The 27,698-nt window shown below is 36.1% G+C and overlaps 1 protein-coding gene across 1 annotated transcript in view; it reads right to left on the bottom strand.

Annotated features, from left to right (window-relative positions):
• Usp32 (Ubiquitin specific protease 32) overlaps positions 1–27,698 on the bottom strand; it is an 837,997-nt gene that overhangs the window by 249,274 nt on the left and 561,025 nt on the right. Inside the window, exons 24-25 of the mRNA XM_090368859.1 lie at positions 9,855–10,006; positions 551–707 (exon numbers count right to left, since the gene is read on the bottom strand). Coding sequence (XP_090224985.1) covers positions 551–707; positions 9,855–10,006 — 309 coding nt within the window. The remainder of the gene's footprint in view (positions 1–550; positions 708–9,854; positions 10,007–27,698) is intronic.

Here is a 27,698-nt window from a genome sequence, read left to right as displayed (position 1 = left end):
AAGAGGCAGACTCGGGACAATTAACTGTGAACTTCAAACACCTGTTTTTGAAGAGATGGCCTACTGTTTTTTTTTTTTTTTTTTTGCTGTTCCCAACATAGCCTGATGCTCAGAGTTTGTCAGTGAGACTTTTATTCAGCTGAACCTAATAGTTCAGAACCATTAGGGAATGCTAAACATAATGCTGAACAATTACAACTCTATCAACAACAATTAGAACAATCTATATGAAATGGTAGGCACTTTAGGTAAGAGTACAAATTGGGGATTGACTTTATTAGTTTCACACAATAATTTCTTCTCAATAAATTCAAAATTCAAAAATGTAAAGAAGTATAAAACAATGAAAATAAATTATAAAAACTGAAAGAAAGCAAGTGATATATTTATGAGTATAAGGCAAATTGATTGTGTGCTCCTGCAGTAGCATATCATGTTACTTGCATAACTTGACAATTACTCTATATGAATTAAAACAAAATAAAATCTTGTTTTTATTAAAATATCAAAGAATACATCTAAATTACACAAAAACAAAACCTCCACAAACCTGCTAATGCCATTCTCTGAATTTGTGTCAGTGTTTGTGGTTCTTTATGCAATTTCATTTCTTCACTACTTGATACCTCTGGAGGTAGTGATAATTCATAGGCAAATAAACAACCACCGATTACCATCCTTATTTTCTGTTCATCTGATGGCAAAATCTATATAAACAGACAATCTATATGAAACTGAAATGGTAGGCACTTTAGGTAAGAGTACAAATTGAGGATTGACTTTATTAGTTTCACACAATAATTTCTTCTCTAAAAATATAGTACAATATAAGTCCAAAAAAGTTCTGATAATGAATTTATTACTGATCACAGATGCAGCATGTAATAACAAAACTATTTGTGGTCCCAAGCAGTGCAAATTCTTCAGTAGCATTTGTTGATGGAACTCTCTAAATTTTTTTTTTTTTTTTTTTAGCCATGATGCAAAAATGCATGGAGTGCTGTTTATGTACTTGATTGTCCATCATGCTATTTACAGTCAGTCTCTGTTAACCATCACTTAACCTCACTATGCCGTAATGCATTGTGATGTTGGTGCCATGCCACTCAGTGTTTTTTGCATATACAACTCATTTTATACGGTTGTATTTTAACTGCTTCTTTCACATTTTAATAACTTTTATTAAAATTATTAAAATGTGAAACAACATTATGCAATAGCATACCCGAATCTCGGGCAAGTGCGAGTATTTCCAATTTAATTATAATAGTAAACCCATTTAAATAACAGAGAAATGTAAATGAGTAGTGTTGGGATTATTACAAAAAATTGAAATTATCAAGTCTAAGAAAAGAAGTGCTACATGAATAGCATTGGTTTATGGAATAAGAAGAACGGAAGAATGGAATAGGATGATGCAGACAAAATTGAAAACCACGTGTCGAAAATGGAAACCAGTGACGGTAATGTTAAAAGTAGTAAAACAATGAAGCTTGCTAAAAATAAACAATTGGATACTGCAATGTCTCAAGGGTTTGTTCAAAAACGTAGCCAAGGAATTCCATTGTTGGGATGTATAATAATCGAAAAAGCCATTGAAATCAATAAAAAAAAACTAGATGGAGATCCTTCATTCAAGGCCAGCATCGATGGTTAGACAAATTTAAGTTTCGACATGGTATTCGACAGTTGTAGATCCAGAGTAAGAAGTTAAGTGCAGATAGTGTAGCAATTTCTGTTTATCTTAAAAACTACAGAAGGAAATAGCTGATTGAAGTTTGGTTAAAGGCCAAATATACAAGTGCGATGAGACTGGCCTTAAATGGAAGATACTACCTCAAAAGACACTGTCCTCAATTATTGAACATATGGCTGTTGTTATTTGGTTTTTAGGAGCATTAGTAACTAAGGCCATATTGCTCCGGGGATATGCCATGGTCATTCCCTGACCTTTTCGCATCTGGTGGTCACAGGCTCAAACCGTGGTCTAATCAAGAAGCATGTGCTACGCACTGCTGCTCCTGCCCACCTGGCTATGGAGGCACATGAACATATGGCACCAGGATATAAGACGCAAAAAGATCCCATCACTATAATGGTATGTGTTGATGCCAGCAGTAATCATAAATTGCCTTTGGTTATTATAAGAAAATCAAAAAGGCCTAGATGCCAGCAGTGTCATAAATTGCCTTTGGTTGTTATAGGAAAACCAAAAAGGCCTAGATTATTTAAAAATATTAATTTAAATACTTTGCCAGTTAAATATTTCTCACAAAATGTGTGATGAGGTATATTTCATGATTGGGTTCATAAAATATTTGTACCATGTGTGACATCACATTTGGCATTAATAGGTTTACCACAATATGCAATGCTACTGATGAACAATATACCTATTCATCCCATACATATATATGTGATTTAAAAAGGGATGATGGCAAAATATTATGCCACTTTCTGGCAGCAAACACATCTCTCATTCAGCAGATGGACCAAGGCACAATCGAGAGTATGAAACATCGTTATCACAAAACGTTCATTCCAAAAACTTGTTTCAGCAGAAAATAAATTAGCGTGATAGAATTTTGGAAAAGCTACACCATAAAAGATGCAATTTTCAACGTTGGAATGATGTTCCAGTTCAAACAATGCAAAGAAGCTGGAATATGTTGTGGCCAGAAATATATTCAACTAATACAGAAATCATTCCAAAAGAAACGGAAATTTTGCAGTTATGATCAAATGATCCTGGTTTTAAAAATATTTTGATGGACGATGTAAATTATTGGCTGGATATGAACAAATGGACGTTGGATGCGAAATTTTATACGACAATGAAATTGTGCCAAGAGTGATAACAATTTCAGATGATTCTGAAACTGAAGAAGAAAAAGTTTCTGCTGATGGAACAACCAACATAATTAGCCACTGTGAAGCTGAAACTATGTTGTCAAAGTGCACTGAATGGTTCAAGGTACAAGAAGAAGCAGATGCTATGCAAGTGTTACTTTTGTGTAAAATTCATAACATCGCCTCCCAAAAAGCTCGAGGGGTAATGAAACAAAAGAAATTGATTGACTTTTTTTTTAGAAAAGAAATTTAATTATGTAATATTGTTTTCTTTTAAATTTTTTTATGACATTTCTAGACCAATGTAAGTCAAAATTTTAAAAATAGGTATTATGTAGATATCGGTACTATGATTTTTTGATGACCCGGTAAAAAAAAAAAAAATCACAATTAAAGTTTAATTAAATTTCATTAGGTTATGTGTTATGTAATAAAATAAACAAGTTAGATGACCCGGTCTATTGTATGTATAATATTTTTAATGTAAATATTCTATTATCCGTCTATTCGATTAGCCGTCGTTGTCTAGATCCGTACCCTGACGGATAATTGAAGTTCTACTGTACACACTAAGAAAAAAGTGACAAATGGGAACACATCCCACTGGCTGGTTGTCATACCATCCTCACACATGCACGCTTCATATCTGTGAGCATAATTACTAGAACAACTTGATCATGACCAGAAAGGAAAGTAGAATGAGAAACAGCTAAGGTTACACTGAAGCAGCAGAGTAGATTCCACCCAACCCATCTCTCCAGAATCACTGCGCCAGGGTTGAGATAAAACCAAGTGTTCCTGCAGGGCCAGTAAACAAAACTGTAATCACAAGTTTGGAAAATCACACTCATGTCATCCTTTCCAAATGAGTTTATGTAAAACCTGAATGTGATAATGCAAAATGCTTTGGCAATTTCATTCCCTGTACATGCTTATTGGAGAGAGTCATTTTTGATTTACCCTTACCTGTTCAAATTTTCATAGATAACTGGCAATCAGTTTAACTGAGATAAGACTAATTATCTCTGCAGAACCCAAAATCATAGCTGACGACAGAATTCAGTATGAAATCAGAAATGTAGCCACTTTTTAATTTGGATATCAGGATATGACAACATTTGTAATGATTTTATTCTTTATCTACTAATAAACTGATTAAAACAATGTCATTCACATGGTAAAAATGCGATTTCTTAAGAAAAACAAACAGTATTTCTATGTAATTTAATTGATTGATAAGTTCTTTTGATAAATGATGTTTTATTTTCTAAAGGACTCACTATATTCTATTTACCATCTACTGAAACAAACCAAGTTTTATTTTCCATCAGAGCTCCTCCTACATACCATGTGAGGAGCTCCAGTGGTTTACTGAAAGGAAAATTCTTGACACTGGAGTTCATTTTGTTTCTACAAGTGCAATGGTTGCATTCCATGCAGTGAGCTCTAGTGGTGCACCATACCACAAATTTTTGCAGCCCACTGGCACCCATTCTGTCAGTCACATAACTACTCACTGGTAATAGCAAATTAATACTCTGAATGCTCTCATATTTTTAATAAAAGCATAAAAGATTACCTAACTTTTTAAACTTTTGCTCCTCTGTGCAGACATCTATATCCTCGGGACACTGGTAAATAGTTTCCAAGTGGTATAAGTCTTTCTAATTTCCACTAGAGCTGCTTTATTATGTGCAAAAGTCAGGTTTTTTTCATTTCAGGCAGAGTAGCTCTCTTGGGCTGCTGGTCAAAAATTTCCACATGGTTTATGAACCCTTAATTCCAAAAAGAGCTGTTTTCCATCAGAAGGACGTCCATGCTTACCCACAGCTGGTATGATTATATTGTTTTGGCAAATTTCTTTACACAATTAACTTTGATTTCTATAAATGTGTCAAGCATTCTTAATAATTAAATTTTTTTATCACAGTTGTAAAACTTCAAAACAGAAAACAAAAGTGAAACATCTTAAACCAATGGATATATGGTGTAAAAAATAAAACAACTGTGTCCAACAAGCATACAGTAAAAACAAGGCTGACAAAGCAAGTTGCAGTATCACATATTCAAGTTTTAATGAAGTTTCAGCAAGACAGAAGGGTCGTGTGTTATCGAAAGTCTTTCATGCTGCAGAAGTATATATGTATTTGCAATGCTTTTTTTTGTAAAAAAATAGGTGTCGGTACTCATTCTTTGCTATCAGGAAAAATTCCATGCTGGCACGCAGTGGGTGTCAGCCCTGCCAGCTGCTTCCGTCTGTTAAGGAGATCATGTGACACTGGGCAGAGTCAGCACCAGTCAATCACGGCCGTATCGCTAGCAGTCGGAACGCTGTACCCGATACTGAATCTCGAACAATAATTTTATTAACACACAGTTTATTAAGCATAAATTTAATATACAAGTATATAAAAAATAAGTCAAATCTGAGTCTTATTTCATAAATAAAAAATAGTAAGTAAAATTTAAAAATAAGTACTAAGTAAAAAAAATAAGTAAAAATAATTTCATAATGAAGTTTTGGTCGAGATTCAGAAACGGGTACCCCTTCCAGACTGCTAGCGATACGGTCGTGATTGACGGGTGCTGATTCCGCCCATTGTCATGTGATCTCCTTAATAGACAGAAACAGCTGGCATGGTTGACACGCACTGCATGCCAGCCATGTCACACACTGTTAAAAAAGGTGCCAGTACGCCGTACCGTCACAAAAAAAGCCCTGTGTATTTGTGAATTCATCTTTAACAATAAAAGTCATAATTGAACAATGTATGGTGCACTTCCATGATTCATGGGAAATTATTTAATGAAGACAACTAGTATAGTGGGCCACCATAAAAAAATCATCCAGGGCTTGTTCAGAACTTGTATTAAGGACGTCATGTAAATTCACTATTATTGTCACACCATAGCAATGCTATCATTATCAGAACTTTGTAAACCTACTTTACATACATATACAGGTAGTTCCCGACTTTGAGTTATTTCGTTCCTAGCGTGCACTCGTAAAGTGAAACCTTGTAAAGCGGGAATTTATTTCCCATAGACAATGTTAAAAATAGGGGTTACATTCAACAATGATTGATTTATCCAAAGAAATGAAAACACAGCCTGTAAAATCAGGCAAATTATAATAATAAAGAAATTATTTATGACTTACAAATGTGAAAGAATATTTATTCTTCATCATCATCGACTAAATGCACACTCGATCACTCGTTATTGGCTCGGCACTCGTTAGTTTGTTGCACAAGGAGTTGTCTTCTTCAGAAATGGTTTAAGAGGTGTTTGTTTCTAAGATAATCTCTTTTCTTTATAAATTTCAATAGCATGCATAAGCATTCTTTAATGGAACACACAAATTGCAACTAACACAATTTGCATGGAGTAACAAGTTTACGAAGCTTAAAAAAACAAAAAGGAATGAAAAGAAGATTCTGAAAATTTACTTATGTTATTTATGCTATTGAAGATTTCAGTAAAGGGGAAACATATTTCATCATAATAACGTAAAAAAAAAATCACACAATTCCAGCTATTGGTATTTTCGCAAATGCAATAACATGGAGTTTACTACCCATTTATAATTGCTTGCAGTAACAGAAAAGTCCAATAAACTGGAAAGTGCAAATTGTTTTTATTGTTTTATGGTTGTGACCTCCAGAAATGTGCTTTTGAAAAATATCACAGTCATTCAAAATTGGTTCTTATAACAGAACATATGATAACAATGAAAGTGTAGTGCATTTTAATGATTTGAATTGGTAACTAATTACAATTTACACTATAAAAACGACCTTTTAGAGAGTTATATAGCAAAAAACCTACTGTCCGAGGTCATGGAACCAATTACCAAAAAAGATGTTATTGGGTTCACATTATGATATTTTCACGATATGATGGTGTCTCTGGAACAGATTAATACTGTAAAGCGGGGTGCACTGTATTGTATAGCTACAAGCATGGTTTGAAATGCAGTATCTATGAATATTTAACATTCATTTTTTGTAATTAATGTTCATATATTCTATTTTGTTGATACCTGAAAAAAAAAAAAAAAAAAAACCCTCATAAACCCGGGAACTCGTAAAGCGAGAACTGCCTGTATATAAATTGTAATATATTGATTGTTATTCAATCAATCAACTATAGGTGAAATAGGATTTTATTTATTTTATTTTTTTCTGTTTTTGGGCTGATGCTGTATAAGCTTGGTTTCTTCCATCATTCACCACTATTAATACTAGTAACAGGGGAATTATCAAAACTAAGTGCCAGAAGCAGAAGAAACTGACTAGTGTTGAATCCTAAATCCTCCACCATCTAATGTCGGTATTTGGATTTAACTGCTTTTGATTTGACATTTTCTAGGAAAATGTCACCATAGTGGGATCGTTTTGATTACTATCTTTAGCAATCAAAAATAGCACATTTTTAAATTGTACTATCTCAGTTTTAGGTACATCGGTATATATGCATAAAATTCCTATTGTCTAACACATCCATTCATCCATCCACACATAATAATAATATAATGCTTTGTGGAATGGATACAACTCAATTTCCTAGTGTATGGATTTTTGCAAAAGCTTATATTTGGCTCTTTTAGAAGCATTTGTTGAAAGAACGCAAATTTCGTTAAAATTCGACTCTTAGAAATCAGGAAATTACTATTTTTTTTTTCATAGGCCACCACACAGGCTATCCATATACTATACACAGTAGCTGAAGCACAGGATATTATGTTTTTTACTCTGTGTGTGTGTGTGTGTTTGTGTGTGTGTGTGTGTGTGTGTATATATATATATATATATATATATACACACTGCATTTCTTTTACGCTGATTGGAGGAATTTTACACTGTTTATACTGCATTTCTTTTACGGTGATTTGAGGAATGAATGGGCAATATGGCAGATACAGTGAGGTGAAATATTCTTGATTCACTCATAAGTGTTTTTTTTATTATAAATCATAAATTATTATGATTTATAGCAAAAAATTGCTAATGCACCTGAATGTCAATATATGCAATGTTTCTTTTTTAATTCAATAATCTTTTTTTAACATTCTTATTGATCTTCCAAATTATATATATATATATATATATATATATATGCAAATTGTAATTGGGATCACTGCCTGTAAAGTGCTAATTTGATAGATAAATATATAAGGTAATTAACTGTTCCCTTTCTGTGCAATTTCAGAAACAATGCTGCTGTTTTTGTACTTCTTAAACTATATTTTTTGCTATTTCACTATTGGGAAACATTTCTCAACATACCTGCTTGACTATCACAACTCAGAGGTAGATTACGTTCTATGATAAACAATTCAAATAAATATCTGGCATATAATCGCAATATCATCATCATCATCAATATGAAATGCTACAGCCATACTTATGAAATGTTATATCTATTTTTGCATTCCTTTCTGGACAGTGCATATTGTCTTAGGCTTATTTGTTTGAAAATAGCAGAAATTTGCATAATTAAAAAAAAAAAAAAAAATCTGAATTCAATGTAGCTTTATTATTATTATTTTTGCAAAAAATGACAGAAAAACAATGTTATAATGGTGAGATGGAAAAAGGAATCAGAAAAGGATTGATTATACATCTTAAATATGGAGGTTTGGCAGCTATATAAAACCATATTGTCATCTTTTTAACGTGTTTTCCATTTTCCACAGCCCCATAAAAAGTTGAGCAGTCTACAAGCAGGATTCCTTGGAGGCCACATACACAATTAGCTAATTAATTTCCAATCCATCAATTGGGGAACCTAAGATGCAAAGCTGGAGCAGGTAGCCAAATTCAATGAGTTGGGGGGGACTATAATATAGTAAGAACCCACCTCCAAATCCATAACACAACCCCCGCCATTTGTGTAAAACATGTATTTTTTTTTTATCTTTGGGCACTGTTCAAGAAGAAAATGGCAGATCTCACCAATTTTCGGTCCATGTTTGTTGGTAGCACCTTAGGTGCAATTCTGATTCCATAATCTCCAATTCACACAGAGAAACTTATAAATGTTTATTATGGAAGTGCTGACCCTTCATTCTTCTCTTTCTTAGTGATTCCCCGATTCCCTTCTATTTCTGACTCTCTCTCTCTCTCTTACAAATTTTCAGGAATGATTTAGAATATTCTTATATCAGATTTCATAATGATACCATCTTATATCAACCCAATCCCCTGCATACCTGTCTTCCCTCGGGAAGACAGGTACACAAATTCCACATCATCCCTGAGCACTGAATTATGTCATTCTCCCAAGCATGAGAGAGATATTGAGTATAGCAGTCAGAAGGAACAAGTCAGGAACCTACTCATATGATCCCAAAGTCATGTAGTCTGTGTGGTCACCAATCACACCTCCAATAACCCTCACTTTGTCCTTACATAGAAGTGCAGCAATTTTCCTTTATTACTATGTGAAACAAACCTTATTACTATGTCAAACAAATAACGAAAGACTTTTTTTGCTATATGATTAACTTGAAGCCACAAGGTGTAGAAAGTAGTGTTTATTTTTCTAAATTTTCCTAAACTTTCATCCCAGTTCTCTCGAAACTCAAAATCTATGCAGTTTATAAATATAAGTTCATTAGAGCAATTAACCATTTTATTTTATTATATTTTATTTTCATATTCTAACAACCATGAAATGAAATGCCCTTTTTCTGATGATGTAAGTTGTTTAGACAACATCTTCGCTTCACTAATATGTTTTGGTAAAAGGTAGATGTTGAATACAGACTCAAATTACAAGCAAATGTAATTTGAGTTCTTTATTCGAATTTTATACAGATTTTCACAAAACTAAGATTTATCACTGGAACTTTTCAACCCAAAAAGCTATTCTCAGTTAGTCAGAGGTTTTATGGGAGTGAAATGGTTAAATCTCAAAGGAAGAAAATAATGACATCATAATACAAATTATTCAAATTATAAAAATATATAGTTTCAAGTATGAAATTACACCAAACTTACCTTAAAAACTGCTCCTGCTACTTCAGCTATCAGCAACTGTTGTGGTAAAATTTGGCATAATGTTCCAAGCTGTTGTTTAAGTGTCAGATATTTATCATCATGATTTAGCCTTAAGCCATATTTTACTGGCACACTACCATCCAGTCGAACCACTTGGAAAAGGAAAAATAAAAATATAACGGAAAAGAAAAATTTTATGACACAAAACAAAATTTAAAATCTGCCATGCACACACCAAAATAATAAAACAAGGAAAAGAGTATCACTTTTCTGTTGTTTATGAAAGCACACATTTAAATTCACTTAAACTTTTTCATGGGAGAATCCAATTTGTCTCTAAATGATTAGATAATATAGTATACCACAGCCAGAAGAAATACCACACCCAACATACATAGAGAGCTATAAATATTTATAGCTCTCTATGTACACATGCAAATAAAATTTACTTTTAACTTTTTTGAAAAATTATCAAAATTTCAGGATATCCTTGAAACTGCTCTTTTGTTTTACTAAACTAGCAATTTTTTTACATTTAGGCCATTATATATATATATTTTTTAACCAAGTGCTCTTTAAATGCTAATGAATTTTCTATAGTCACTTTAAAAAAATGACAAGTGATTAACTTCTTATTTTTTGTCAACAGATTAGGTCTGAAAAGTAACTACAAAGAAGAGTAAAAAAAATTATATATACTTTTCCACAATCTCCTCAGATAGCAATATCATTTTTTGTTCTTTAAGCTAAGTAAAGGCAATGATACACACCTTTCACATCTTTATTTAAAGCCAGAACAAAAGGGAAAGAGGTGTAACATTATGCATATGCTTAACCAAGACCATCTGAAATTGACTATATCAGTTACTTGCTTCAAAAAAGAAAGAACACAACCAGAGCTCACTTGCCACTTCATGAGCTTCATGAAGAAATACAAGTAAATTTTTAATAGTATGAACCAGAGCTATATTGCACAATATGTTCTATGTTGATATCAATATTTGTAAAAGAATAAGAGAAGTTTACCTCAATATAATAGGTAGAACACTTCCATACGATACTCTCCAGAAATTAAAAAGAAAAACAATTAAAAAATCAAAAATCTTACATTACAGTAAAAAATAATTAAAAATCAGTTGAACACAATTAAAAATCAATTTAACGAAAAAATTGCAACAAACTAAAATAGGGGTGAGCATGAAACTTAAATAGGGATTATTTATCTTTGTGCATGTGCGTAAAAGACCACGAATCGGAGATTAGATATGGCCAGAGAATATTAACAGAATTCTCACATAATTTAATTTTGATGGTTCCTGCAATTAACAGCCTCGTATAATTACACTGGACACTTAAGTATTTTGGCCTAGTTAAATAAAAAAGTATGTTTTTTGTTAACGGCATGGCATGAGATGCTAATTCTGACAATGCTGAATGAGAAGCATGAACTGAGGCCATGTGTTGATTAACATGAAAATTCAGCCTCATAGAACCTTGATAAGACGAGTTGCAATCACCAAGAAATGTTGTATACCAGATCATTTATTTGTGTTGCGAACAAGGAAAGGACTAAGTGATTGTTCAGTATAGTGTGTAATTTCCATATTAGCCTGGCCACAATTTTAAATTCAGTATCTTTAAAGAATATGTTAAGCTGTTTGTGCCACTGTTCAACATATGGGACGGAAATAAAGTATTTTTTGATATTACTATTGTTGGTTGTAGTATTTTGTATGCTTCCTTAGCTTGTACCCTAATTCGGCTTATTGTAGCAAGGAGGTAACCCCTGTTTAAGAATCTGCTTATTGATATTTGTATTTCTGAGACCAAAGCAGATTCTGTCACTGAATATTTATAGGCATTGAGAAATTAGCATTAGTAGAGGCATATGATGCAAGAAAGCAAGCTTATGCAGCATCAGCCAAAAAAAAAAAAAAAAAAAAAAAAACCTTTCCACTTCACCCCTCCGTTCTTCCGAAATACCTGTCCAGTTGAGCCTTAAATTTATTTAGGCTATCAACATCCACAACAAGGGATGGAAGTCTGTTCCACCAAACAACTACATGATGGCTAAAGGCAAATTTCCACACATCTATCCTACATCTGTCTTTCCTCAATTTGAATTTATGCCCTCTCAGGTGATTATTCTGAGCAAGAGTCAGTATCCCATCAGCATTGAGCATGCTCAAACCATTCAAGGCTTTGTACACTTCTATCAGATCACCTCGCCGATGCCTAGTCTCTAGACACTGTAATTTGCAAAACTTAAGCCTTTCTACGTAAGAGCAACCTTTTGTTCCGTTCACTAACCTTGTTGCCCGTCTCTGTACTCGTTCCAGCAGCTCTACATCCTTCTTGAAATGAGGCCTCCAGACATGTATACAGTACTCAAGGTGCAGCCTGACCATTGCCTTATACAAGGGAATAATCATCTCCTTATCCCTGCTAGAAAAATTGCTGTATATCATTGATAAAACACCATGAGCTACACTTGCACCCCGTCTGCACTGCTCAGAGAACTTCATATCTGCCTGCACAATTACCCCCAGGTCCTTTTCATTCTCTACCACTGTCAGCCTCATAGAACCTTGAGGCTGTCAGTGTAGTACCACAGAGTTGATACGTTGCTCTGGGCTTGCTGTTTCCCATATGTAGTACTTTACATTTGTCAATGTTAAACTTCATTTGCCACCTCTCAGCCCATCTACTCAACCTTTCCAGATCCTGTTGCAGCAGCATAGTGTCAGTAGTGTCCTTAACAACCCTGCCAATCTTTGTATCGTCTGCAAACTTGGACATTAAGCTTGATATACCATCATCAATATTATTTATAAATACAGAAAACAACAATGGACCCAACACTGAACCCTGAGGGACTCCACTAATAACATTAGTCCACGATGAGCAGTGTCCATTGTTTACCACTCTGTCTTCTGCCACTCACTAATTTTCCTGGAACAGAAGTTAAACTCTAAAATTACTTGTCAGCCTTTGATCCTCCTTTGTGAATTGGGGTCACATTTGCACATCTCCAGTCTGTGGGTACCTCCCCTGAGTCCAAGGGAGCTCTCATAATTATGACTAATGGATTGCTTACTTCCTTTGCTGCCTCCTTTAATATAACTGGATATATCCCATCCACCCCAGGTGCCTTTCTTGTATTTATCTTCAACAATTTCTCCTCCACTTTACTCTCAATTATTACAAGATCATCTAGCTAACTGCCAGTGTTTACTTCTGATTCATCTGATTCATCCCCTTCCTTCTAGACTTTACATAAGTAAAGAACTCTTTGCTGTTTTTCTTTGCATCCCTTGCAAAAGGTTTCTCGTAATCTGCCTTCGCCTGCCTAACCTCCTTACAGATCAACTTATATCTATCATAGGCTTCTGTGTCACATGTTAATTTATATGTATCCCATGCATTTTTCTTCTTTGCCATATGTCTCATTAGTTCATCTGACATCCATTTAGGCCTGAACCTTGAACAATATTTCTTAGTTGGCATGTAAAGTCTAGTAGCTTCCAAGATAAGTTCTTTGAGTGCTTCCCATTTTGAGTTTGCTATTGGTAACATCATCAGTTGGTCCCACTGTATAGAATTTAAATACTGTCTCAGACCATCGTAGTCGCCTTTACGAAAGCAATAACCCTTCCCTTTACTCCTGATGGTAGTTACCTCCTTGAGTAAATCCCACTTCAGCACACTGTGATCACTGCCACCTAGTGGTTCCTGTATCTGCAGATTCTTAATGCATGAAGAATCACTACTGATAATCAAATCAAGAGTATTGCTCCCTCTAGTTGCCTCCGGAACATGCTGATTTAGAAAACAATCATCCAATAAATCTACAAAAGCCTTGCTAGTGTGTGAGTGACCAACCCACAAATTCCAGTCAATATCTGGGAAATTACAATCCCCCATTATAAGTCTCTCTGATTTACTGGCCCACTCTATTTCCCTGTACAGTTTCTTCTTATACTCATCAGAGTCATTAGGCCTATAGCCTAATTAAATTACTCAATTTTGATCTCCCAATGCTTATGTCACACCATGACTGGATTTTATGTGTTTCTTAACTAAGAGCATAACCCCTCCTCCCTTCCTATCCAGTCTATCCTTTCTGTAGACGTTGTACTCCCCAAATTCCAGTTCTGCATTACTTATATCTGTGTGACACCACTCTCTGATATCACAACAATATCCGCCTTTGATGCTTTGAGCAATACCTCAAATTCATCAAATTTATTTACCAAACTCCTAGCATTGGTGTACACGCAAGTATACATGCAGCTGTTCTTTTTCTTAGCTACCCTAACACAACCCATGTGTTTACTTGTACCGCAATGACTCCCAGCAGTCTCTGAAATATCCTGCATCTTGTTTTCCAAGCTGCTGCTCATTCCAATAGAAGCAGTGCAAGAATCACTTTCACCTCTGCCAGTGGCTACTGTCAATCTATTGGTCTTTGTCTCCCCCCAAGCTAGCAGTTTTCTGACCCACCTAACACTGCCTCGATAGCATCAGCAAACATTCTTGCACCCTTTCTATTTAAGTGTATCCCATCCCTGTAGAAGCAGTCTCTCCTGTTAACAAGTACAGACCAGGCTGAAAAAAATTCTACCCCTTGAACCTTGCACAATCTTTCCAGGGCCGAATTGATAAGCCCATACTCACATCTGGCGAGTATGGGCTTGGCAAACCCAGTGTCCTGAGCTGGATATCATCATTCTCTCTCTCTCTCTCTCTCTCTCTCTCTCTCTCTCTCTCTCTCTCTCTCTCTCTCTCTCTCTCTCTCACAGGGTAACTCGGGGAATTTTTTTTGGTTGGTGCAACATAAGTCTCAGGCTTCCTTGCACCATAGGGCTAATAATAATAATAACAAGAAGAGATCTTTTGTAGGTTTATGATTGATGTTAAAATTGAATTTTATTCGAGTCCCGAGTAAGAGTGAAATTTAGAAAATATAATGACTTGGTATCTGTATTCTCCCTTTCCAAAGTAAATTTGAGTCTAGGATGAATATTATTAAATGAATTTAAAATGTTTTGGATAGTGCTACTATCAGTAATAACTAGAACATTTTCTAAATACCTCCCATAGTATGTGATATAAATCTACAAAAGCCTTGCTAGTGTGTGAGTGACCAACCCACAAATTCCAGTCAATATCTGGGAAATTACAATCCCCCATTATAAGTCTCTCTGATTTACTGGCCCACTCTATTTCCCTGTACAGTTTCTTCTTATACTCATCAGAGTCATTAGGCCTATAGCCTAATTAAATTGCTCAATTTTGATCTCCCAATGCTTATGTCACACCATGACTGGATTTTATGTGTTTCTTAACTAAGAGCATAACCCCTCCTCCCTTCCTATCCAGTCTATCCTTTCTGTAGACGTTGTACTCCCCAAATTCCAGTTCTGCATTACTTATATCTGTGTGACATCACTCTCTGATATCACAACAATATCCGCCTTTGATGCTTTGAGCAATACCTCAAATTCATCAAATTTATTTACCAAACTCCTAGCATTGGTGTACACGCAAGTATACATGCAGCTGTTCTTTTTCTTAGCTACCCTAACACAACCCATGTGTTTACTTGTACCGCAATGACTCCCAGCAGTCTCTGAAATATCCTGCATCTTGTTTTCCAAGCTGCTGCTCATTCCAATAGAAGCAGTGCAAGAATCACTTTCACCTCTGCCAGTGGCTACTGTCAATCTATTGGTCTTTGTCTCCCCCCAAGCTAGCAGTTTTCTGACCCACCTAACACTGCCTCGATAGCATCAGCAAACATTCTTGCACCCTTTCTATTTAAGTGTATCCCATCCCTGTAGAAGCAGTCTCTCCTGTTAACAAGTACAGACCAGGCTGAAAAAAATTCTACCCCTTGAACCTTGCACAATCTTTCCAGGGCCGAATTGATAAGCCCATACTCACATCTGGCGAGTAGGGGCTTGGCAAACCCAGTGTCCTGAGCTGGATATCATCATTCTCTCTCTCTCTCTCTCTCTCTCTCTCTCTCTCTCTCTCTCTCTCTCACAGGGTAACTCGGGGAATTTTTTTTGGTTGGTGCAACATAAGTCTCAGGCTTCCTTGCACCATAGGGCTAATAATAATAATAACAAGAAGAGATCTTTTGTAGGTTTATGATTGATGTTAAAATTGAATTTTATTCGAGTCCCGAGTAAGAGTGAAATTTAGAAAATATAATGACTTGGTATCTGTATTCTCCCTTTCCAAAGTAAATTTGAGTCTAGGATGAATATTATTAAATGAATTTAAAATGTTTTGGATAGTGCTACTATCAGTAATAACTAGAACATTTTCTAAATACCTCCCATAGTATGTGATATAGGGTAGAAAAGGTGTCAAATGTATACGCTCAATCGTTGAGATATCTGATATTAAGCTGCTCAGGCTCAATCTCATTGACAAACCAAAAATTTGTTTGTATACTTTGTCTCAAAAGGTGATATAGTTGGTTTCAACTAAGAGTTTAATTAAGTGAAAAATTTCCTCAATAAGAAGCTTCGTATAATTAATCGGTATCGAGTTATTATTTAACATATCCCAAAGGATATCTAATGTGTATTCTATGTTTACATTTGTATATAACGAGGTAACATCTAGTGAGAATAAATTATCATTATCGCCAAGTCTACAGTCCTTAAGGTTATTAAATAATGTATCATAGTTCTCAATCCCAAACTGTATCGCCTGTCTAAAGGGTTTTATAATGCTATATACACGTGTGGCCAAGGATTAAAAAGTGGAGTTTCTGTAGGAAACACTATGCCGAGTAGGAAATCTGGTCTTATGCAATTTTTCCTGACTGAAAAGTGCAGGAATATTGTATGTTCTGGCCTTCAATTGCTTTAACTGAGCCACAGTAATGTAGTCATTTTTGTGATACGTGTGTTAAGTTTTATTTTATTGATTGACCAAACTGGTAAATAGTGCCAGGTCTACTTCAAGATAAGTGGAGGTATCTGATACAACTGAATCTAACTTATTAATATAATCAGGTTCTTAAACAGGGGTTACCCTCTTGCTACAATAAATCGAATTAGGGTACAAGCTAAGATAGCATACAAAGAACTACCAACCAACACTAGTAATATCAAAAAATACTTTATTTCTGTCCCATATGTTGAACAGTGGCATAAACAGCTTAACAGATTCTTTAAAGATACCGGAATTTAAAATTGTGGCCAGGCCAATATGGAAATTACACACTATACGGAACAAGCACTGTCCTTTTCTCGTTCGCAACACAAATAAATGTTTGTTTGTTTGTTATTTGATTTTTAGGAGCATTAGCAACTAAGGCCATATTGCTCCGGTATATGCGGTGGTCATTCCCTGACCTTTCCGCATCTTCCGTATTTGGTGGTGGTGATGGGCTCGAACCCCGATCTAATCAAGAAGCGTGTGCTACGCACTGCTGCTCCTTCCCATTTGGCTACGGAGGCGCCGGAAAATTTGTAATTTGGGAATAATTTAATCTTTGATATGGAAAGGAAATCTGACATTTAAGAGAAGCATAGATGGGAAGAATACTAGATTTAGAAAATAAGTGATTACAGATGTGCAAACTGAATAGCAGTCAAATGGAAGAGAAAGTAACATATAAATGTAGATTAGTGGGAAAAGGGGGTGAACTGTGAGTAAATAAAAACAGCCGCCCCATACTAGGGAAGGAGTGGTCATTAGTGAACGAGTGGAAAAGGGTTACTGGAAACAGAACAATGGGTCGGTGAAATGCAGGTGATTAAGACACGTTTGATCTATGCAGTAGCTGGACATAAGTTCCGATGGGCTAGCGTTTAGTTCAAAAAAGACCAGGTCACTGTGGTGGCTTTTTGGCAAGTTGTCAACATTTTCATGAATGTGAAAAGACGTTTCCACACAGCGCAAATAGTTATGGTAAATTTTTTTAACCAATGGAAAAGAGGGGATGTTCAGGTGAATTCCTGGGATTAGTAGAGAGTCCTGGGGAAGGAGGTTCAAACGATGGAGATAAAGTTGGGGTAATGAGTGTGAGGAGAGGGGTGGCAAGAAGAAGAAGAGAAGTGGTCAGAGTAAGAGGGAGTGTGGCTAAAGTGGTGATCGTGGAGACAGAGTGAGAAAAGTAAGTCGGGCAGCGCAGAAATGGAGGAAGTGCAAAAAGGGCCCTAGACAGAAAGGGGAAAAATAGTTAAGAGTGGAAAAGTAACAGGAAGGCTAAGGATGGTAAGCAAAACATTATTAAAGACAGTTAAGTGAACCAGGAAAGGTAACGACCTCTTGGAGAAAGATGCATCTGAATGATCCGTAGTAAAGGAGGAGTTGTGTATTCAAAGCAGGTGAAAGGACGCCAGATCCATGCAGCCAAGTTCCAGAAAATTATCTGAAGCAGATGAAGGAAAGCCTTAGAAGATAGCCTGAGATGGAAGCCTGAAACCTCCCTGGAAAAGAAAGGAAAAAGATAGAAGCAGGTGAGCAATATATTAAATACTGTAAATTAACAAGGACTGTTAGTGAAATAGTAGGATAATTAATGAAAACGGGATAGCCCTAGAAAGTAAAGTGAAAGGTAAATTATCTCTGAGGTAGATATACTAACAGAGTTTACTATGTTAAAAAGGGTTAGTGTATAATGCAAGGGAAACTAAGGAATGAGTAATAGATGAAATTCGTACGAATAGCTATAATGTGTTAGAAGGGTAGTAAAGTGTATAAAGAAGGATTCTGAATATGTTTTAAACTGATAGATAATTAAGTTATATGAGGAACTCTGAATATAGTGTTTTTATTGATGAAGATTTGTTGGTTTATCTGAATGACGTATAACAAGTAGGGACTTTAGGAAACTGAAGATTGATCAACAAGTATATTGTAACAGTGTGGTGAGAACACAGAGCTGAATGATGAATGTAGCATATTTGATTGTTAATATATGAAACAGAATTGTATCCAGGAGTTAATGAAATAGGTATAGCGAATCAGGTGTTTTCATATAATGGTTAACTCAGATTAGCTAGTGAAGGGAAACAGGAATAAGAATAATATATGCAAGGTATCTCTGATTTAACTCTGCATGTCATATTATATGCTATCTAGTTCAGTTGTATCTTATGTTGTATATATATGTATGTAATAAATTTCATGTTTTATTTTCACTTTGAGTCCTGTTATTCTAAATAACACGCGACTTGCTTGCCTAGTTAAGAATTTGCTCTCCCACAATTTGGCAAGAGAATCCTGGAAACCGATTAAGGGGAAACAAAAGAAATTACTCTCAAGATCGTGAGAATCTTCTGTGATATATACAGAATATAGCAGTCAGGTGACCAAAGGTGGGGCCTTGATAGGTGTGAGTGCACCTAAGAAAAATCTAAATAAAAAAAGATAATAAATAATATTAAAATAACTCCCCCCCCCCCCCCCAACAATGGGATGATAAGATAAAATTTGTATTTAAAGATCCTTGATGATTTCATTTAACCAAAATTCAGTTTACTTGACTCACATGTGTTACCTAAATATCAGTTCCATTAGCAATTCAGAATCCTGTGTAGCAAGCCAGAGCTTGCTATACCTGAGAGAATTTCTGTGACAAACCTTAAGGACCCTTAAGACATGCTAAAATATGATACAGTATTAGCACTGGCCATACAGTGCAAGGAAACCAGAGGCTTTTGTTGAACCAGTGTTAAAAAACAACCTACCTATGTTTTTTTCTCTTCCCATAGGTACCTACAGCAGGTCTTTGAATTTCTTCTTCTTCAAGAGGAGTGTTTCCATTTACAATGGGTTTCCTCAGCCTACAAGTTATTTCTCGTTAGGAATTTTTTCCCGCCATAAAGTGCGGTTCAAGGTGCCTTGGTCGGTTAAGCCTCGGGCTGTTATGCACTCCCGTACTCCATCCATCCATGTCCTCCTAGGTCTTCCTCTTCTCCTTCTTCCAGGAGGTATCCATTCCAGGATAGCCTTTGGATATCTGTTTTCTTGCATCCGTTTTACATGCCCATACCATGTTAGACGCTTTTCTTTGATGGTGTCAATAATAGTCTTTCTCACTTCCATTTTTTCCCTTATGTCTTCATTCCATTTTCTGTCTCTTCTAGAAGTTCCTGCTGAGCGTCTCCAAAAATCCATTTCTGTGGAGAACAATTTGTTTTCCGCTCGCCTATTCAATGTCCAGGTTTCCACTCCATACAATAGAAGACTTTGTACAATCGTTTGAAATATAAATTTCTTTGTTTTATTTAGGATATTTTTGCTCCAGAGAACAGAGTTTAACATGCCGATAGCCTTTCTGCCATCTGTAATTCTCTTATTGATCTCTGCTTGGGATGATCCATCACTTTGTAAGATTGATCCCAAATATTTGAATTTATTGACTTGTTTGATTTTAAAACCTGCAATATTTAGAACATGTCCTGGCCCTGAAGACAACATTTCAGTCTTGCTAAAATTGATTTTTAGACCCCATTGTTTATATTCCTCAAACAATTGACGACATGCATACTTTGCATCTTCTAAGTCTTGTGCTATCACCACCTGATCATCTGCAAAAAGTAAATTGTGAATATAGGTGTTCTTATTAATCGGCAATCCCATTTTATTACATTTTTTTTTGACCAGGATCTTAGGCAGATGTCAATATAAATTTTGAAAAGTGTTGATTGCATGCAACAACCTTGTAATAAGCCTTTTGAAGTGTGGAATTCAGGTAACAAAGCTGATCCCATTTTAATTCTGCATCTATTATTCCTGTAAATTGCCTTAATAATGTTAATCAGTTGTCCATCAATATTTGCCTCTTTCAGTGCTTCCCATAAGAGTTTTCTTGGAACACTGTCATATGCCTTTTCAAGGTCAATGAAAATCATAAAGATTTTTTTTCCTTTTGATTGGCATTTTTCAAGGATCTGTCGTACTGTTGAGATATGATCTATATATGACCTCCCAGCTGAAAAATCACTTTGTTCTTCTGATACCTCAATTTGGGCTTCTAAATGGTTCCTGATCCATTTTCCAAGGATCTTTAACAGCGGGTTCAGGACGCATATTCCTCTGAAATTTGAACAGCTTTTCCGATCGCCCTTCTTATAAATTGATGTAATATATCCTGTTATCATTTCTTTCGGTATTTCTTCTCCTCTCAGTATACTATTTAACAGTTTTTGTATCAGAACAGCCACTCCTCTTCCTCCATATTTCAGAAGTTCCATGTAAACTCCTCCAGGTCCAGGTGATTTGCCATTCCTTCCTTCCTTCCTTCCTTTAGCAGGAGTTCCACTTCCCTAACAGAAACTTTTAAGCCCGAATCTTCTACACCAAAATCCTCCATCGTCTTGAACTCCTCCCAGTCTTCTTTTAAAAGTCCTTCATAGTACTCAGTCCAGTCTTTCAAAGGTATTAATTGCAAACCAGCATTGTGTTTTATTCTGTTTTCTCAAGTCTTTAAGGACCTTCCACGATTCTGCTGATTGCTTGAAGCCCAATTTGCTATTAATAGTTATGCATTTCCTTTCCCATTCTTCATTTTTCGCTTCTACTACCAATCGATTGGCTACTTTCTTTTTTTAAACATAAATGTTCCTATATTCATCATTCTTATCACCCAGCCATTTCTGATATGCAAGTTTCTTTTCCTCTACAGCAGCTCTTACTTTCTCTGTAATCCAGGTCTTTTTTGGTCCTTGGCTCTTTTTTTTGCCTAGGATTTCATGAGCTATTTTTTTTAACAGTATTTTTTAAATATTCGTAGATTTCTTCAGTATTACCTTTTATCTCTATGTTAATTGCAGCATCCAGTCTTTGGGTGAAGTTGTTTCTAATGCTGTCGTCCTGGAGTAGGTCAATGTTAAAGTGATCCACTTGTAGCATTTCTCCTTCCCTGCATTGTTGGTTGTCCACACATATTTTCTTAATCCAGTTCCACCTCAGTGTTGTTTTAACAAGAAAATGGTCAGATCTACATTCAGCTCCTCTATAAACGCTGACATTTTTCAATACATATGTCCCTGAATGTTTTGAAATAATGTAATCTATAACTGATTTAATTTGTCTTGTCTCCTGTGACCAAGCATATTTGGATATCCTTGTTTTGGAAAAATGTGTTGTTTATTCTCAAGTCGAACTGTTCACAAAGATTGCAGTCTTTCTCCATTGTCATTCCTCTCTTTCTCTCCAAATTTTCCAATAACTTTGCTATTTTGTTCAGTTCCTATTCTTGCATTGAAATCTCCCATTAGAAATATCTCTTTGTTCTTAGGAATTTTTTCTATTAGTTCTCTCAGATCCTCCCAAAATTCATCCTTCAAGGTATTGGCGGTGTCATTAGTTGGGGCATATATTCCCAAAATACATATTTCTCTCCCGTATATTTTCAGTTCCAATGAGATCATTCTTTCATTAATAAATTGCCAGTTTTGGATGTTGTGTCTCAATTTCTTTTTAACAGCAATAGAAACTCCTGCTCTTGCTCTTTCACTCTTATCAACTCCACTCCAAAAATGGTAGTATTCTCCCATTATTTCCTCTCCACATCCCTTTTCCTTTGTCTCTGATAACATGACGATGTCTAACTTGAATTTTTGCAGTTCATCCGAAAGAAAGTTTCTTTTAGTTGAAAGGCCTTGAATATTCCAGCATTCCAAAATCATAGACCTTTTCCGTTTGCTGAGTCGTTTTCAAAAGTGCAGTCCATTTTCATTTTCACTTGTAGGTCTTTTAGCATTTGTGTATTTTTTTACACTGAACGAGGAGCTAGCCCGTTGCAGCAACCCCCAACCTGGAGGGCCGGGGTATCTCTCTTAGTCTGGCCCCTACCCTTTGACCTGTCCGGCTTGGGAGGGCCTACCAGTAGCTAAGCTACAGCCGATGGTATTCTCCACCTTGTCGCGGTGGAAGTGGGGGGCTTGCGTGTCCCGATGACCCGGAGAACTAAGTCAGTCTTTGAATTTCCAATCAATAATCCTAACTACGCATAAATGAAACTTATTCCAGTGATTAACAACTTACCGCATAAAAAACCTTCTACCCAGTCTACTCTTATTCCTTGATTTGAAATATGCATCAAGGTGCATAAATTCAAATTAACAAGAAAGCTCAGAAATACCAGAGGGCACTGACTCTTTTTTTATATTGTATTTTATATGTGGTATTATAGTTCTAGTTACGCTGGTTATTTTTATTTTTAATTTAGATAAGAGTTTTTGTAGATTATTACTCAATATACGTAAAACCGTTGTATCATTCGAATCTTGCAGCCATTGTTTTTGTATAGAATGGTAGGGAATTCAAATTTTTAATTGTAGTAACTAGGTAGCACTAATGTAAAATTATATAGCGTAATACGCATCACTGCATTTAGGATTCTATTAGATAGTGCAGTATTGACAATTAGTTAATTAAATTTATTGATCTTATTAATTTAAAATATCATGCCCCAGACTAGAGTAGCAAAGCAATGGGTACAGAGTGGCAGGAGTGCTGTGACTTGGGGGAGAACTGAGGGGGACAATTCTCCAATGCATCACAGCCTAAAAAAATGTGCAACTTTTGAAATGTTTGCCGAACTCTCTAGAACAGAACATGATTTAGGCAAGGAGGATGTCTTTGTGTGTGCAAGGTGCAGAGAGTATCTAGAAATTAGGCGTCAACTCAGTTAGGCGTTCTAATGGGCATCTATGAGAGCTTGAGATGGAGGGTAGATGCCCTTGAAGAAATTAATATGAGGGGCCCGTCAAGCTCTCCGCTGCCCAACTCAACACCAGAGCTCACTCCTGGGCATCAGGCAACACTGCGGCAATCTCCAAGGTAGAATGTGCTAGTCCCACAGGAGTTAGTTATTGTCGGCAACTCTATTGTCAGGGAATATATTGTGTAAAAAGGATAGATTGAATAGGAGCAGGGTATGTCTGCCAGGGAATATATTGTGTAAAAAGGATAGATTGAATAGGAGCAGGGTATGTCTGCCAGGGACAAAAGTTGATGATGTTGTAAAGCATATATGATCTTTTAAGGGCACAAAAGGTGATATTGTTGTACACGCTGGCACCAATGACATTAAGAGTAGGAGATCTGTAGATTTACTTAACAAGTACAGGTCAATGTTGCAAAAAAGTCATGAGTTAGGGTTAAATTTGAAAGTGTCTGCAATTCTGCCCAGATACGATAGGAGGGAGTACATGATGAGAGCCTTGTCAATCAATTCGGCCCTGGAGGGAAGGTGCAAGGCTCAAGGGGTAGAATTTTTTCAGCGTGGACTGTGCTTGTTAACAGGAGAGACTGCTTCTACAGGAATGGGATACACTTAAATAGAAAGGGTGCAAAAATATTTGCTAATGCTATCAAGGCAGTGTTAGGTGGGTTGGGAAACTGCTAGCTTGCGGGGGTAAAATAAAATTGAGTCACTGGTTAAAGATGCATTGCAGGATCATCTAGACAAGACTGCAGCAATAATTCAGACACAGCATGGGTTTGTTAAAGGAAAGTCTTGTCTGACAAATTTCATTGGTTATTATGATGTGGTTACAAAGGAACTGGATATAAAAAATAATTTTGATATCATATACTTGGATTTCAGGAATACTTTTGACACAGTTGCACAGGGAAGACTACTGTACAAATTAGACCAGAATGGTATTAAGGGTAAATTGCTGCAATGGATAAAAGGATTGTTGAGTGGGAGAAGACAGAGGGTGGTAATCAATGGGTGCTGCTCTTCGTGGACTAATGTTATTAGTGGAGTCCCACAGGGTTCAGTGTTGGGTCCACCATTGTTTTCTATATTTATCAATGATACTGATGAAGGTATATCAGTCATAGTGTCGAATTTTGCAGGGTTGTTAATGACAGTAATGGCCGTGTGCTACTGCAACAGGATCTAGAAAATTTGGGCAGATGGGTAGAAGTAACCCCTTGCCCTGGCAGCCTGTCTGCCAGGGCAGGTCATGGGGTATTGTCAATGATATATAGGAATTTTGCTAGCAGGGAAAAGGAGGTGATTGTCCCTCTTTATAAGGCAATGGTCAGACCACGCCTTGAGTACCGAATACAGGTCTGGAGGCCTCATTTTAGGAAGGATGTAGATTTGCTTGAGCGTGTACAGAGAAGGGCAACAAGATTGGTGAGGGGAATGAAGGGATCCTCTTACCAAGAGAAGCTTAAGTTCTGCAAATTTCAATGGCTGGAGACTAGGCACCTGCACGGTGATCTGATTGTGGTGTATAAGGCCTTGAATGGGTTGAGCACGCTGAATTCTGATGGGATCCTTCAACTTGTTCAGATTATGAACCTAAGGGGGCATAAATTCAAATTAAGGAAAGACAGATGTAGAATAGATGTGCTGAAACTTGCCTTTAGCCAGCGGGTGGTTAATTGCTGGAACAAACTTTCATCTGTTGTTGTGGAAGTTTATAGGTTAAATAAATTTAAGGAGGAACTGGACAAACATTTTGAGGGAATGGTTGTTTGAATTTTTTTTTTTTTTTTTTTTTTGGCTGATGGTGCATAAGCTCATACACTTGCTTTCTTGCATCACATGCCACTACTATTACTACTACTACTGCCATGAAAGCTTCACCTTCATTTGTTTTATCAACACTGTCTTGTTTTTTGGAGGAGAATCTTCCACTGGGAGGACTGGTTGTTTGCTTCTGGGTCACAGCCACACACCAATGATGATGGAAAGCGTGGGTCAGCATTGGCATGTTGAAAAAAATCATGACATATGAGAACTCTCTGATATCAGTGAGGATGCAACATACAAACATGTCTGAAATGCATCACATTCTAGAATCCCATGTAAAAATTCATTCATTTTACATGTTGCATAAGAAATACTAATTTCCCAAGCAACTACATGGATAGTTAAATGGCATTCACTTCTGATTAGATCATGAACAGCAATTAAATCACTAGTTTTTTGAATCTGGACTGCAACCAAAAAATAGAATCACCTTGGACAGAAAAGTGGCCCTCTTTAGATTTATAAACCATTGTTAAGTCTCTGAATGACACAGTATTTTCTCTTTTGTTTTTAATATTTCATGGGTTTCTCATTGTTTGTTTGTTCATTGGCTTATAATTGTGCACAAGCAACTTAGGCTATGATGCACCAACTCCAAAAGCAATATGGCCTTAGCTGTTAATGCTCCTAAAAAACAAATAACAACAACAACCAACTCCAAAAGAAAAATATGCTAAAAGTCAGTGGCCACAAAACAATAGCTTATATAGAAGTCAAAAGTGAGATCAATTAGAAAATAGAGTATATATATATATATGACAACTTTTAAAAACATTTGTTTATATTACTTTTAAACAAGTTCATGAAATGTAAAAGTATAAAAACTTTTGACATACTATCTTTGTTAGATAAAATCTAAGTATACAGGGATCAGTCAGATAATTAAAAGTGCAAAATATATAATGTATGCATCCATAAATTAAGTCATTAAATAAAGACATCAGCCCTCAGCAGAAAAGAATGTGTGAGATGACTATGTCCTATGCAAAGCCGAACTAAAATAACTTCCTCTCTAGACTGCCAGCGTCAATTACAAGTTTAATCTCATATAATTTGTTTGAAGCCTGTTCATGCATGGCATGAATGTTGCCGTTGGGAAACGAGTTTCTTTCTTATTACTTGTTGGTAGTCTGTATAGGGAACTAACAGGCAGGACTTGTTTGAGGTCAAAGCTGATTTGGCTACAGTGGCTGACAAATCATTTTCCCCAATCCCAATGTGCTTGGAGATGCAGCAGAAATGAATATCAAATTTGGATGCTGACAGATAACATAGCTGATACTGAACCCAGGACAAGACTAAATGAGAACTATACCTCAACGTTGATAGAGCCTGCAATGGATTTAGGCAATTAGTATATATAATACATTTTTGGTAGTGTTTAGTTTTGCATATGGTCCAAGGATAGCTCTGTAGCATGCAACTATGCAGTGAATATTATTATTATTAGCCGTATAGTGCAAGAAAGTATGAGGCTTATGTTGCATTGGCCAAAAAAAATTTTGAGTTACTGAGAGAGAGAGAGAGAGAGAGAGAGAGAGAGAAGTAGAAGGGAATCACCAAGAAAGAGAAGAATGATGATATCCAGTTCAGTACCCTGGCTGTGCCAAGCCCATACTCGCCAGATGTGAGCCTCTATGCTGCATTCAGTCAGAATCTGCTGGGATATTAAATTATAGTGTCTGTAGAGACAACAGCAGCAGCAGATCCCATGGATCCTTCTGACCTAGAACCAACTGTGTAAACTGCTCTTCAAGGAAGATTCTTTGTATAGGAAGATCTTGTGGGGTGTTACCATAACTGATACTTCCCCAATAGATGTGGCATGGAGGAGCTATTCTGTGTGTTTATCAGACTTTTCAACAAGGACATCCCTAGAATGCAGCCATTTTACAGATTTAGCGGAGTCTGCCAATTATTCCAAATCTTCTGAATAAAGAAGGGTGACATTTTCCCTATACGTTTCCTCCAGCGGATTATCAGGTATCTGGGTGTTGGATCCAATACAGTTTCAGTTCTAGGTCTCTTTGCTGTTGTGACATTATCTGTTTTAGGATCATTATTTTCTGTTAGGGACTGTGTTGGGCTCCTAGAAAAAGAATTCAGATTCTTTCTAAGTTATTTTGTTTCAGTGCCTGGGCTCCCCACCGACCACACAGAGCTTAGGGGATGCCCATTTCCTTGCAAGCAATAAAAATGCTTGGGAGAATGCCGACACTATACCATACCTGCAGATCTACTAGCCGAAATCCTGTCCCTTGGCTCATGAGGGCAGGGACGTGGTTTCTGCTTGGTTGACCCTCACAGGT

This window comes from Mastigoproctus giganteus, chromosome 1 (assembly GCF_048544385.1).
Source record: "Mastigoproctus giganteus isolate SK-2022 chromosome 1, ASM4854438v1, whole genome shotgun sequence".
Classification (NCBI taxonomy): domain Eukaryota; kingdom Metazoa; phylum Arthropoda; class Arachnida; order Uropygi; family Thelyphonidae; genus Mastigoproctus; species Mastigoproctus giganteus.
The sequence above is the reverse complement of the archived record's forward strand: the minus strand, read 5'-3'. Positions and strand labels throughout refer to the sequence as shown.